General features: G+C 50.1%; 1 protein-coding gene across 2 annotated transcripts in view; it reads left to right on the forward strand.

The window, feature by feature from the left end:
* The window catches only part of GALNT17 (polypeptide N-acetylgalactosaminyltransferase 17), a 417,411-nt gene extending 416,099 nt beyond the window's left edge, over window positions 1-1,312 (forward strand). Inside the window, exon 12 of one of the 2 annotated variants that reach the window (XM_070412838.1) lies at window positions 5-1,312. In XM_070412838.1, coding sequence (XP_070268939.1) covers window positions 5-257 — 253 coding nt within the window. In that variant the 3' untranslated portion in view covers window positions 258-1,312. The remainder of the gene's footprint in view (window positions 1-4) is intronic. The other variant, XM_070412839.1, reaches the window with a different exon arrangement.
* The last annotated feature ends 11,234 nt before the right edge of the window (window positions 1,313-12,546 follow it).

Here is a 12,546-nt window from a genome sequence, read left to right on the forward strand (position 1 = left end):
TCAGGCACTCAGCTCCTGCACCCTGGGGAAGCGCCCCGCCCCCACCCTTCTCTGGGAACCCAGGCGCTGTGTCTTCTGCAGCCCAGATGTGGACCTGGCACCGAGGAGTGAAGCATCCACATCTCTGTCGTCACCTTCCCACCCGCTATCGGGACTGGACTGGCAGGGCCTCTCCTCTTTCTCATCTCTTACAGCAGCAGCTTCGAACTCCACCCCAGCCCTCAATAAAGTGGGGGAGGAGCTCAGCCACATCCTAGTTCTCCCTGCTCAGAGGAGACAGTGAGGCCTCGAGACTCAGTTTCCCCTGAGGTTGCTTCTGCCCAGATGTCCTCTCACAACCAAGGCAGCCTCCAGCCCAAACCTGTCCATTAGGTGGCACTGGGGGCCACAGCTCTGGATTTTTCTGGTCCCGCCCCCCCCCCCTCCCCCCAGATGGCCTGGAGCTGACACTTCCATGGTCGCCTGCACATTGACTAGGCTCCTATGTTCCTGGGCCAGCTCTTCTGCCTGTGTCTGGAGAGCTGAGACAGGAATCTGCTGAGCACACAGAGCAGGCTAAGCTGTGAGGGACCCAGGCTGGAGCCAGGCCAGTGCCGCTTCGCCTGCCCGGGGAACAGGGAGCCCTGACTCAGAGGCTGCTGCAGGGGGAGCAGGGAGGGGACTGGAGCTTACAGACTGGAGCCAGCACAGCAAAGGGGGCCAGGACCCTGGGGTCTGCTCTGTGCTCATCTCATTTCAGCCCACGCTCTACTGGCTGACAGGGGAGAAGGCAGTCGATTCCTCTCTGAAGAGTAATAATTTTTTTCGATTGCCCTCTGGTTAGGGTGCACTTATAAATCAGAGTTAATATATGGACGTGTGTGCATGCGTATGAGTATGTGTGCCTGTGTGGTGCGCGTGGCAGGGCGTGTGCAGCTGCATGTGCGTGTGTGCATGTGTGACGTCACGTGGCATGTGCGTCTGGGTGCGTGTGAGTGTGGTAGAGCAGACGTAGAAGTATGGCTTTGGGCTTGCGCTTCATCGCTCACCTGGATCAGGACAAGGCTGCTGAGAAGCTTGGGGGGTGGGGGTGGCCACACATGTGGCCAGAAGGATGTGGCTCAGCCTTGCCCGTGTGGTGCCCAGACAGAAGGCTGTCCTTCTGCCAGTTCCCATTCCTCTCCCTCATGCTGTCCACAAAGGTCGAGCCCTGCCCAGAACCAAACCCTGTAGTTGTCCAGTTTAGGGTTCATATGTCTCATTTGGTGGCATCTTGTTGGTGGTCAGCCCACTCCATCTCCCCCTTGTGAAATAAATACATGTGAGCACTTCCCTTGTTTGCTTCTTAATTTCTCCAGAACCTGGAGTTCGGGGAGTTCCTGGGATGTGGCGGAGGGCCCCTTTGGTTTTGGGGTTCGGTCTTATTACATTCAAAAACCCTCACAGCCTGGAGCTGAGACAAATCCAGCCTGTGCTTGCACTGGCCTTCGCCTCGAACCCAAAGCAGGACAAGCTGACCTCCGGCAGTGGCTTACTAGGCCCCTTGCCGGATTAGGAGGGTCAGGCTGGTGCAGGAACCTCTAAGGAAGAGGAGGGTTGGGGGCGACCTGGCTGAGCCATCCAGATCCATCCCCTCCTGCTGCCAGGCGTCGACCCCCACCTCTGGAGGCCATGGAGTCGTGGTGGGAGCATCTGCCCTTCTGTTCACGGAACAGTGAAATCTGAAGAGGCGCCAGGCCGTCTGTCCTGGAAATGCTTATGGAAGAAATGGGAGGCCCCTAGGCTGGGACAGCCGCACCTCTTTCCCTTGAGGAGGCCAGGAAGGCCCATCTCCTTTGGTGTCACATGACACAGATATGCTGACCGGTTGCCATTTTTCTGTTGGTTCTACGAGAATCAGGGTCCCCAAGCACGTTGCTGGAAAATGCTGTTGCTTGGTAATGAATCCATCAGACTTCAATATCAGAGTCTGAGGGTAACTGTGAAGTGAAAAGGATGAAGCTCCATGGGTCCCATGTCGGGTCCTGGAGACGCTGAGGCCATATCACAAGGTGGTGCTTCGGGAAGAGTCCTGCCCTGACGGAGCCATTCTCACTCCCGTGTGGGTCTCACTGTGGAAGTTTAAGGACAGCATCATCCTCTTTTACCATTAGCTGAGACTGAGCCCAAATCCCTGTGAGGGTCTTAGTGGGCCCCATGGGATCCTCCCTCCAACAGGAAATGGGCCAAGACTGCCTCAGACCAAAGAAGCCCAAGGACCTGCTCTGTTCTCACAACGTCCAGAGCCAGGTCCGGCTGATGGAATGGGAGCCCAGACCTCAGCACTTGGCACGCTCATGGCACATCGGGCTCACCTGTGCTCTCAGGCTGCACCCCCAGAATATGACAGCAGGAAGTGCCTGGGACTCCCAAGAGAAACACTGCTCTTGTTGAGTGTCACCAGCAGCAGGACGGGATGTTTGGGTGGCCTCCTTGTTTGGGGGATGGATGGGGGAGCTGGTTCAGGGATGGGGGAGGCTTTTGCCTCCAGGCACCAATATGTGCTCTTGCCCTTGGTTCAGCATCCAAGTGGCCTGGGCTGTCTGTTCATATCAGCACAGGCTGTCAGCACTCACACCTGGGCTCCTCCCAAAGGTGAGGAAACCTGGGAAACTGGCCAGAGCATGAGGCCGGTATCCCCAGTCAGCACCCTCTGCCCTGCAGGGTCCCAGTGGGGTGGCAGGCCATGAGCCAAGGCAGAGAAGAGGAAGTAACGAAGCCAGAGGTGGAGGAGAGAAGAGAAGCAGGGCCCTGAGGGAGTCTGGGGTTCCTGGTCCTTCGGAGGAATTGGGAAGTTCCAGAGACTGTGGGCAGCAGGCTCTAAGTTTGGGGTTCGAGGGAAATGGTATACTTCTTGGTTGGAAGTCGGCACCACCCGTGGTTTCAGAAGGGACAGGTTAGTCTACCTCACTCTCAGCTGCACAAGTGATGCTGCAGAGGCAGCTGAGTTCTGACAACCTTTGCTTGTCTCCAGCTGTCCCTCATCCCATCACCCTGCCCCTCTAACCACTCCCCCCTCCCCTGTCTGGTGACTATTTCTTTCTCTTTTCTCTATTTCCCCCCTCAATTTATAGGACAAAAAATACCACAGATGGCATTCCTGAGTCATGTCCAAGCTACCAAAGCCGATGTCTTTGCGTCTATATGTGCTATTTCTCCAATGTGTTTTTATGCTCATTCTGGTGGCTGGAAAAGGGGGAAATAGGAAAGGCTGGGAAAGCACAATTTGGGCCTGAAGCCACCAACTGCAGCCACTCCAAGCCTCTTTACTTGGGCTTCTGAAACCATCTTTTATTCAGCTGATGTTTTTCCCACCGTTCTCGAAAAGTATCCCCATTTCACAAAGGGCGGGAGTTAGGCCCGGGCAGCCCTGGGCTCTCCCAGAGCTGGGATGAGGGCGCTGTCCCTGACTGGCATGCTGTTTCTCCTCCTCCCACACTGCTGCTCTGAGAAGGGCTGAGGGACAGCTGGCCAGGGCGGGGATGGGCTTGGGAGGCCCTGGAGCCTGATCGGGAACCAGGTGGCCGATGAAATCTGGGACCTGCCAGGTGGCTGCCTCAGGTGCCCAGCCCTGCGCATGGCCAGCATTTCAGCCTCTTGCTTTGATTTGAGCTCCGGGTCAGCAGCTGGGCGGGCAGATCGTCTGCTCCTAATCGGCTGCCCCTTCCTCTCCGGAATCACGAAGCCGAGTCCCTTGGCCCCTCTGCTCTGCCACTTGTCAGGCAAGTTTCCTAGACCTAAGTATGGGGATCACACTCTAGAGGCCCATTCAGTCCACTTCAACAAGTACATTTGGACACATACCCTGTGGTTCGCTTCTTGGAAGGCAGGGAGGGAGGCAGGAAGAAGAAGCTGACGGACATTGAGCAAGTGCCTGATGAATGTCATGACCTTTGGCCTTTGAAGTTTATAGTGAGAGAAGGAAATAGACACAATATTTTGGGCCTCCCCACCCCTGGAGCCTGGGCAGTCACGAAATGGGGTCTCACCTATTGGCATAAATGGCGGAGAGTGGGGGGCGGTCTTAGCATATTTGCAGATTCCAGTGTTCTTTCCCCAAAGAGGCCCTAGCTGATGGCTGGATCTCTCAGTGTAGCTCTCAGCTTGCCCGGGCTCCCGGCGCTGCCCAAACACAGAGAGCCAAGCTGAGGAATGAGAAAGCCAGGCAGGATCACGATGCTGCCGATGGTCCCAGAACACGGCAGACTGCCAGGCCTCGCCAGCTGTTACCAGCATCTTTAACAAATGGTCAGGGGGTCATATTGCTCCAGGATCAATAGATCTAATCCACTGTCCCACTGGATGCCCGCCCACCTGTCCAGGTAAGCAGCCTGTATCTGCTTGCTCAAGTCTAGAGACTGCTTGTTTAGGGCAGAAAACTTGCTGATAGTGAGCCAAGCAAAACTTGCTGATAAAGGCCAAGTCTCAGCAACCTCTTCCCAGCGTCCCTCCCTCTGGAGCTCTGCAAACAAGATCAGCTTCGGTTCACATAGGCCGTGTGTTCACATCGGCCATGATGTTCACATCAGCGTGCGGTTCACATCGGCCGTGCCCACCTTGAAGCTTGAGCACTGCTGGTTCTGAGAGAAACAATCTCTATCCCAGAGGCAAGTTTATCGGTGGACAGAGTTCATTCCCAGAGAGACGGTACCTTTCTTGGCTAGGGAAGCCAGGTCCCAATTGGCCACAGGGTTGGGGCCTATATTGTGGAAAATGCTTATGTACAATTTCGTAGGAAAAGTCATAGAGGAAGTCCTTCTAAAGAAAAAGAAAACATCCCTCATAGACCTTAAGGGTGGACCTAACTTATTTTTTCAATTTAGTGTTTCTCAAATATGTATAAATGTAAAATGGCTTCTGCTCACAGGCCCATTACAACTATATGCTCAAAAGAAATGTACAAGTCAATACAAAGAAATCTCCAAAGTCAATAAAACTTAAGTTAACAACATGGATTCAATCTGGTGGCAGTGTTGGTAACTGAGTGAAATTGCTGCTGGGCCGGGTGTGGCAATGGCACCGGCTTCTCCCTGGGGTCCTTCTGTGCCTGGTGCTAGCTTCAGTTGCTGACGTTTTGACAGAAACCCCCCAAGGAATGGCGTTTAGGATCCTGTCGTGAGGATAACCAGAAAGACTGAACGCACTGCTCAGCTTTTACATTTGCTACAGACTTTTTTGCCCTTGGAAACGCGTGAGGAGAAATGAAACTTCCCCGTCCTGACCTAAGTCACCAGAACACGTTTTTGGTGCCCAAGCTGACTGAGTCATTGCAAGTCCCAACCTCTCCAATTCAGAATGCCTGACACTTGAGTTAAAGTCACCCGTGTCTTTGCTCAAACGTGCAAGGCTTAGCAAATGAAGAGTTTGCACACAAAGCTACTTAACTGCACAGCAGGTGCCTCAGAGACCCCCCCTTGACATGCATGGCACCACTCTGCTATTTGTACCCACTTCTTAGCTGTTCTTTAAAGAGTCTCCCCCACCCGGTGCCAAGGCAGAAACCAGAGGGCAGTTCTGGTCCCATGTGCACTGAAACTGTATTTCCTTGCCACCGTTTTATAATTTAGCTTCCCTTTGCCCCTGCAGGCCCAACCCTAACTTACCACGAATTTGCCTAAATTAACGCGGTGCCAAGCGCTTCTCAGGGCTACTTCCTTTAGAGCAGCGGTTCTCAACCTGTGGGTCGCGACCCCTTTGGGGGTCGAACGACCCTTTCACAGGGGTCGCCTAAGACCATCGGAAAACACATATATAATTACATACTGTTTTTGTGATTAATCACTATGCTTTAATTATGTCCAATTTGTAACAATGAAATTGGGGGTCACCACAACATGAGGAACTGTATTAAAGGGTCGCGGCATTAGGAAGGTTGAGAACCACTGCTTTAGAGGGTGGGCTTGCTGCTTTGGCCCCTGGAGTGAACCTGCGTTCTTCCTGGAGCGTCTTGTGAGGTTCTAAGCAGGAACCGGCACAGCGCTAGGCTCAGAGCAGGTGACAACAGAGGAAACAGAGCCAGAAGAGAGAAGGCCAGACACTCCCGCTTTCATCAACACAGCCTGACTCTGAGCTGCCCCTGACCCCACTGGAGGGCCTGTGCTCTCCTGGGCCCTCCCAGTGCACGTGGCATCTCCCAGAGCTGTCACATCACACATGAACACGAGTGACGACAGCTCCGTGGAGGAAAGCTTCCATCTCTGGCCGAGGAGGAAACAGCCAGTGCTTTTGGCCATTGTGGTGAAAATTTATGTGTTTTTAGGTTTTCGTTTTGGTTTAATTTTCTGCTTTTTAAAAATCTTACCCCAAAAGAATGATCCAGAGGAGTAAGGGGGTTGGCACCGGTAGGTTGGCAAAGGTAAGTATAGGCAAGGGTTTCTCTCAAACACAGGGTGGGTTTGTTTTCTGTGTTTTGTTTTGTTTTGTTTGCTTTTCTGGGACTTCTATTGTTGGTGGGCTGGTTTCTTCCTCAGGTGCTCACTGCTGGTGCTTGATGGGAGATGCTGGTGGGACAGAGCCAGCACTGTGCCTGGGGAGAGGGGCAGAAGAGTGTAACTGTCACCATCACTCTAACCACCACCATTATTTGAGCACATACCGTGTGCCAGGCCCCACCCGGGCACTTGTGGACATCCTCCCGGTACTATTGTTTTCCTTCACAGCTGGGGACACGGAGGCTCACAGAGATCAGGGACGTGTCCTCATGTCACGGAGTCTGTTAAGTGGCAGGTGTGGGTTTCACACTCAGTCTGCGTCACTCAGAAGCGCTTGTTCATAACCCATGGGCCACACAGCCTCGCCGACCGTTCTGTTCCACGCCTCTGTTCTGATAGGAAAGCCTCAGATAACGAGAGGAGGAGGGGCCAAGCCTTTATAGGACTATGTCTAGGTCCTTGCCGTGCACCCTAGACCAGAGAGGAGCAGAGGTTCATTTAACACCTGATTCATTTAGCAGGTCCCCAGGCCCTGGGAGGACCTGTCCCAGGGAGACAGCTGCTGATTCAGAACAGCCGGTGCTGCCTGAGGCCCTGCGCTCCTGCCTCAGAAGCCTGCTTCCCCTGTTCAGGTTGAAGTGCCAACAAATGCATATACTTTGAAAACTCACAAGGAAGAGTGGCCAGTTCTGCCTGAAACCGTTCTACGCGTCCTTAGCAATCTAGGAAAATAGTCTCGCTCCGACAAGAGCAAGAGAAAACAAATACCTATTTATAAATTAATTGATGGCCTGGCCGGCGTGGCTCAACGGTTGAGCATTGACCTATGAACCAGGAGGTCACAGTTTGATTCCCGGTCAGGGCACATGCCTGGGTTGCGGGCTCAAACCCCAGTGGGAGGCATTTTAGAGGCAGCCGATCAATGATTCTCTCTCATCATTGATGTTTCTATTTCCCTCTCTCCTTCTCCCTTCTTCTCTAAAATCAATAAAAATATATTTAAAAAATTAATTGATGGTAAGTACAAGTAAGTAATAATAGAAGGAACATACACGAGTAATCCCACCATCCAGAGATGTTTATGAACATCCTTCCCTATTTATTTCTTGCATGCAGACCCCTATAACTTCATATATATAATACACAATGGCTCATGACATGATTAAATTTAATGGGATAAATGGAAGTTCCTGCACTTTGATCCCCAAAGCCAGCTGTACTAATGTGTGCTAGGGGAGTATAAAATGAAATGGGCTTTATTTAATAGTCACCTTTATCTGGGTCAGCGGTATCCATAAGAAGCCAGTTGGAAATGGAGTGGGAAAAGCAGGGTGAAGTGATTGCCCTACCACTTTGGATTCCATGCCAGAGGAGAGCGTCTGGGTGGTAATGAACCTGGAAATCACATCTTATCAAGGAAGAAACTGAGTGTGTTGACCTTGGAGGAGATGGTCACTGCCTTAAAGATTCAGTGGGCCATGGGGTAGGGATGGGGGCTGGACAACATCCATGGGAGAAAAGCCAAGGTTTGGATTTGTGCTTGATGACTCAGTGACTCAGAATGGGGCCACGTGGATGGAAGCCAGGCTATGGCTTTGAGCTCAGTGTCAGAATCTGCTTTCTAATAGAGCGGCCTCCAAGCATGGGGAGAGAGGTCTCAGGAGGAATGAGCTCTGTCCCTGGGAGGTTCGAGCAGAGTGAGTCGCCTTCAGTCCTGTGCTTGCGTGACGCTGCTGTTCTTAGGTGACCTCCTGATGGCTCCTGTCCAAGCTTCTAGTGCTGGTAAGAATGTGAGCTGTGCTGGGGTGACAGAAGCGGGTCTCAGGGTACCCTCTCTTCCTGAAGTGGCCCATGCCAGCTGGGAGAGGGAAGTATACTGGTTACATGTCACTCTCGAAGAGGAGGACCAGGCTTGACAGTTCATAGTTTATTTAACTGGATGACTCACAAAGAGAAAAATCAAAGACATCTTTTTTTTTTACTTGCTTAATATTTAGTCATGGGCAAAGTCAAAATGTGCATCCCTGAGTTTTTGTTTCCAAAAAGAAAATGTAACCGGCTTATTTAGTCCTAGCAATGAGAGGAGAAAAAGGAATTCTCACAGACTCTGTCGTTTTAAAACGTATCCATGGGAAGAGGCAAATCTGTACAGAAGAATGGCAAATAAAGAGAAAACAAAACCTTTTGTTTATTTTGAGTTTTATTTGAGTCTCTTGATTTATGCTATTAGTAAAGACTGATTCAGAAGCAGAATTTCTGCTGATTCAGGAAACGCTGTGGTCTAACATGTCTGGAGCAATGTCAACCCTGAAGGTGAAGATGTGGTGGTTTGGGAACCTTGTGGAGCTTATCATTTTGCAGGTGAGTTAGGAATAAATTAACGACTGCAGAATGCAAAGGCCGCTCCCTGAAGCAGGCCGAACAGCCTATAGAATCCACAGGCTAGATAGAAGCAGGTCATAAGAGAGAAGAGACTCCCAGGCTTGGTTAGGCAGGATTGAGACCAGGAATGATAAAGGCAAGAAACTCTCAGAGATGAGTCCCCGACAATTTCATGTCAGGAAAAGAGGAGTCCAGGACCAGGCTCTCATTGACCAGTATATACTAAGTATTATAGGACAGGCCTATGCCACCTATATCCATTCTCTCTAAGATTCTAGCCGCCATGCTTAGATAGAGTTCCTAGACTCTTTGGAAATAGGTGGGACCATGTGACTAAACTTTCCCCAAGAGAGTAAGTGGATGTGATGGTATCTCTTTGGAGCTGGGCTTTTTCAGAAGTGGGATTGCCTCCACCATGCTCCCTTTCCCCTTCTGGGTTGGATGCAGACAACAGGGGTGTCTCAGGGATAGTGGAGCCATAAGGTGGAAGGATTCTCAGTCCTGAATGACTAATTGTAAGAGAGCCTCTCACTGACCTGAATACCAAATCAAGATTGTTTTGTTGAGCCACTCCACGTTTGGGTCTATTTGTTACTGCACTTTAGCCGACCCCAGCTAACACGGGATCCTTTGCATATTGTATTAGTTAGCTATTGCTGCATAAGAAATGATCCCAAAGGCGAGCAACAAAAACACATTTGTGAGTGCACAGCTCCTGTGGGTCAGCTTCTGGAAGCAGCTTAGCTGGCTCCTCTGCTTCAGGGAAGATGTTGGCTATGGCTGGAGTCATTTCAGAGCTCGACTGGGGGACGATCTCCTTCCAAGATCCAAAGTTGTTGGGATGATTCATTGGACTGAGAGCTTCAGTTCTTTGCTGGCTGTTAGCCAGAGACCAGAGGCCTCAGTTCTTTGCCACGTGATCTTCTTTATAAGGCAGCTGGTGACACTGGCAACGTCCATCAGAGCAAGCAAGTGAGAACACAAGAACTTGCAAGAGCTCCAAGATGGAAATTCCAGTCCCGTGTAACCCAACTTCAGATGTGAAATCCCATCACTTTCACCATATTCCATTTGCTAGAAGTAAGTCATGCAGCCCGGCCACACTCGAGGAGGAGATACACAAAGGCCTGGGTGCCAAGAGGCAGCAATCACTGGAGCCATTCAAAGCTGCCTGCCACACAAACAGGGTGCCCCCAAAATGTATACACACTATAAAGGCAGTGTTATCAAAAGGCATTTCATTTCCAAAATGTAATAGAGTCTACAGCTGTCAGCCGTTAAAGTGTGTATACATTTTTGGGGGGACACTAAGTAAACTAAGACCCTGGGAGGTTACTAGGTGTACCTAGTAATGCGGATTTTTTAATCAAAGAAAACACGATAATTTCAAGAGAAACATCAAAAGTGCTTTATTCAAAGTAACGTCCATCGCCAGCTACACATTTCCCCCATCTTCCAGGTAATTTGTGGATACCGTCCCAATAGAACTTTTCTTGTTTTGAGGCAAACCATTCAGAGACCCAATTTTCCACTTCTTCGTACATTTTGAAGTGCTGCTCAGAAAGTGCGTGTGCCATCGATCCAAACAAGTGGTCATCTGAAGGAGCAAGGTCTGGTGAATACAGCGGGTGGGTGAATACTTCCCAAGCAAGATCTTTTAATGAATCTTTAACTGGTTTTGAAGTGTGTGATGGTGCGTTATCATGAAGCACTTTGCTGTGTCTTCTGGACCATTCTGGTCGTTTCACAATCAAAGCATGGTTCAAATTGATTATTTGTTGTCGGTAGCGATCAGTATTAACGGTTTCACCTGGTTTTAGAAGCTCATAATACACCACACCTTCCTGATCTCACCAAATGCAGAGCATTGACTTCTTTCTGAAGCGATTTGGCCTTGCAGTCGATGTTGATGGTTGACCTGGATCAACCCATGGTTTTGTGCATTTGGGATTCTCAAAATAAATCCACTTTTCATTGCCAGTCACAATTCGATGCAAAAAAGACTTTCTTTCGTGCCGTTGAAGCAACATTTTACTGATGACTTTTTGGTTTTCCATTTGTCTTTCATTCGGTTGACGTGGCACCCATTTTCCTTCCTTTAAAATCTTTCCCGTTGCTTGTAAATGATCAGAAATTGTTTGCTGAGAAACATTTAATCTTTCTGCAAGTTGTTTTTGAGTTTGACACGCATCATCATCCAATAATGCTTGTAATTGTTGGTCTTCAAACTTTTTTGGTTGACCTGGACATTCTTTGTCTTTCACATCGAAATCTTCACTTTTAAAGCATTTAAACCAGCGTTCACAAGTATCTTGAGATGGAGCATGTTCACAATAAGCTTCCCAATAACTTTAATAAAGTAATGAATTAAAACTTCCCACAAATGCTTTTTTTGGCATGAAATTTGACATGTTTAAGCATAAAAGTACCTATGATGTTAACACCTTCAGCAAATTTGACATGCAGTTTTGAAGCTGTCAATACAACAAAATAGCATACATATCAGATCAAATATATATCAAAATATGTGTAACTCCACCTGTTGAAAAAAATCCACATTATTAACCAGTACACCTAGTAAGTAGCTTGTCCGGGGCTGCTCGGGCCATCAGTGGTAGCTGGAGAAGGCCTGTGTGGCGCCAGCGCCTGGGTTTGTCTTACCACACGGCCAGCCAGGCTGCAGGTGCATCGTATGGACAGTGAGGCTGCCTGGAGGAGCAATCAGTCCTGTGAGAGTCGGCAAGAGCAGCCCACCCACTGCAATTCCCGGCAGAGTCCCTGTATCATGAGCTGCAGGGTGGCCCCAGCCCCAAGGGGCTGCCTGCAGCCTTAGAAGGGAAACTCGAGAGTGTATGTGTAAGAAAGAATGGGGGGGGGGAGGGCAGAAAGGGACAGGACAAGACAAAAGAGACACATATGAGGAGAGGAAAGAGAGAAAGAAGCACAGAACCACAGGGAGAAATAAAGAGAATTAAAAAGAGAGGGAGACAAAAGAGAGACATTCAGAGAGAAAGGCAGAGAGACAGAAAAAGCGACAAAAAGAGAAAGATGGAAAAAGAGATGAAAAGGAGAGAGGCAAGAGTGAGATTGACAGGCAAAGAGAAAAACAGGAGAGAACAGGTAGGTCACCTAAGGTCTGTCTGCCCGCAAACCGTTTTTAGGAAAGCAGAAATGCAGGTGGGTGTTCCTGGCACCGGCATACTCAGCGCCCCCTGGTGGAAATTTGAATTACACTCCTCAATGGCATAGGCATCTCATCCTGGCACCTGTAGAGAGGACAGTAAACTAACTGTGGGGTTTGAAAGGACAGAACTGTGAGTCGCCCTGGGTTGCCCACAGCTCAGCTTGTCCCTGGTGTGTGGAGTGGTTGCCATGGTTGCCAAAGACGGTGTCAGAGTGTGCAGTGGGGTGGGGCAGGGTGTTGATGATTAGATGTGTGGAAAGATGTGGTCTGTGCTCCGTGGGTGTCAGGCCTTCTGAAGGCGGCTCAGAGTGATGCAGCTGCACCCCCTGCTGGCGCCTGACATTGATTTCCGCTGCTCTTTTCCTCTGAAATGAGTTCAAAGAAAACGGGTTGTAATGCTGGAGTGAATCCTCAGGGACGGGGAGGAGGAGCAGTTCAGGGGAGATCAGAGCTGCCTGTACCTTGTACCTTCCTGTGCATGCCAGCCTAAGTTGACCTTGTACCTCCTGGCATTGGAGGGCCTGACAAGGG

The sequence above is a fragment of the Myotis yumanensis genome, unplaced genomic scaffold, assembly GCF_028538775.1.
Source record: "Myotis yumanensis isolate MYYU_CA2020_CCGP unplaced genomic scaffold, mMyoYum1.0.hap1 SCAF_4, whole genome shotgun sequence".
NCBI classification, from domain to species: domain Eukaryota; kingdom Metazoa; phylum Chordata; class Mammalia; order Chiroptera; family Vespertilionidae; genus Myotis; species Myotis yumanensis.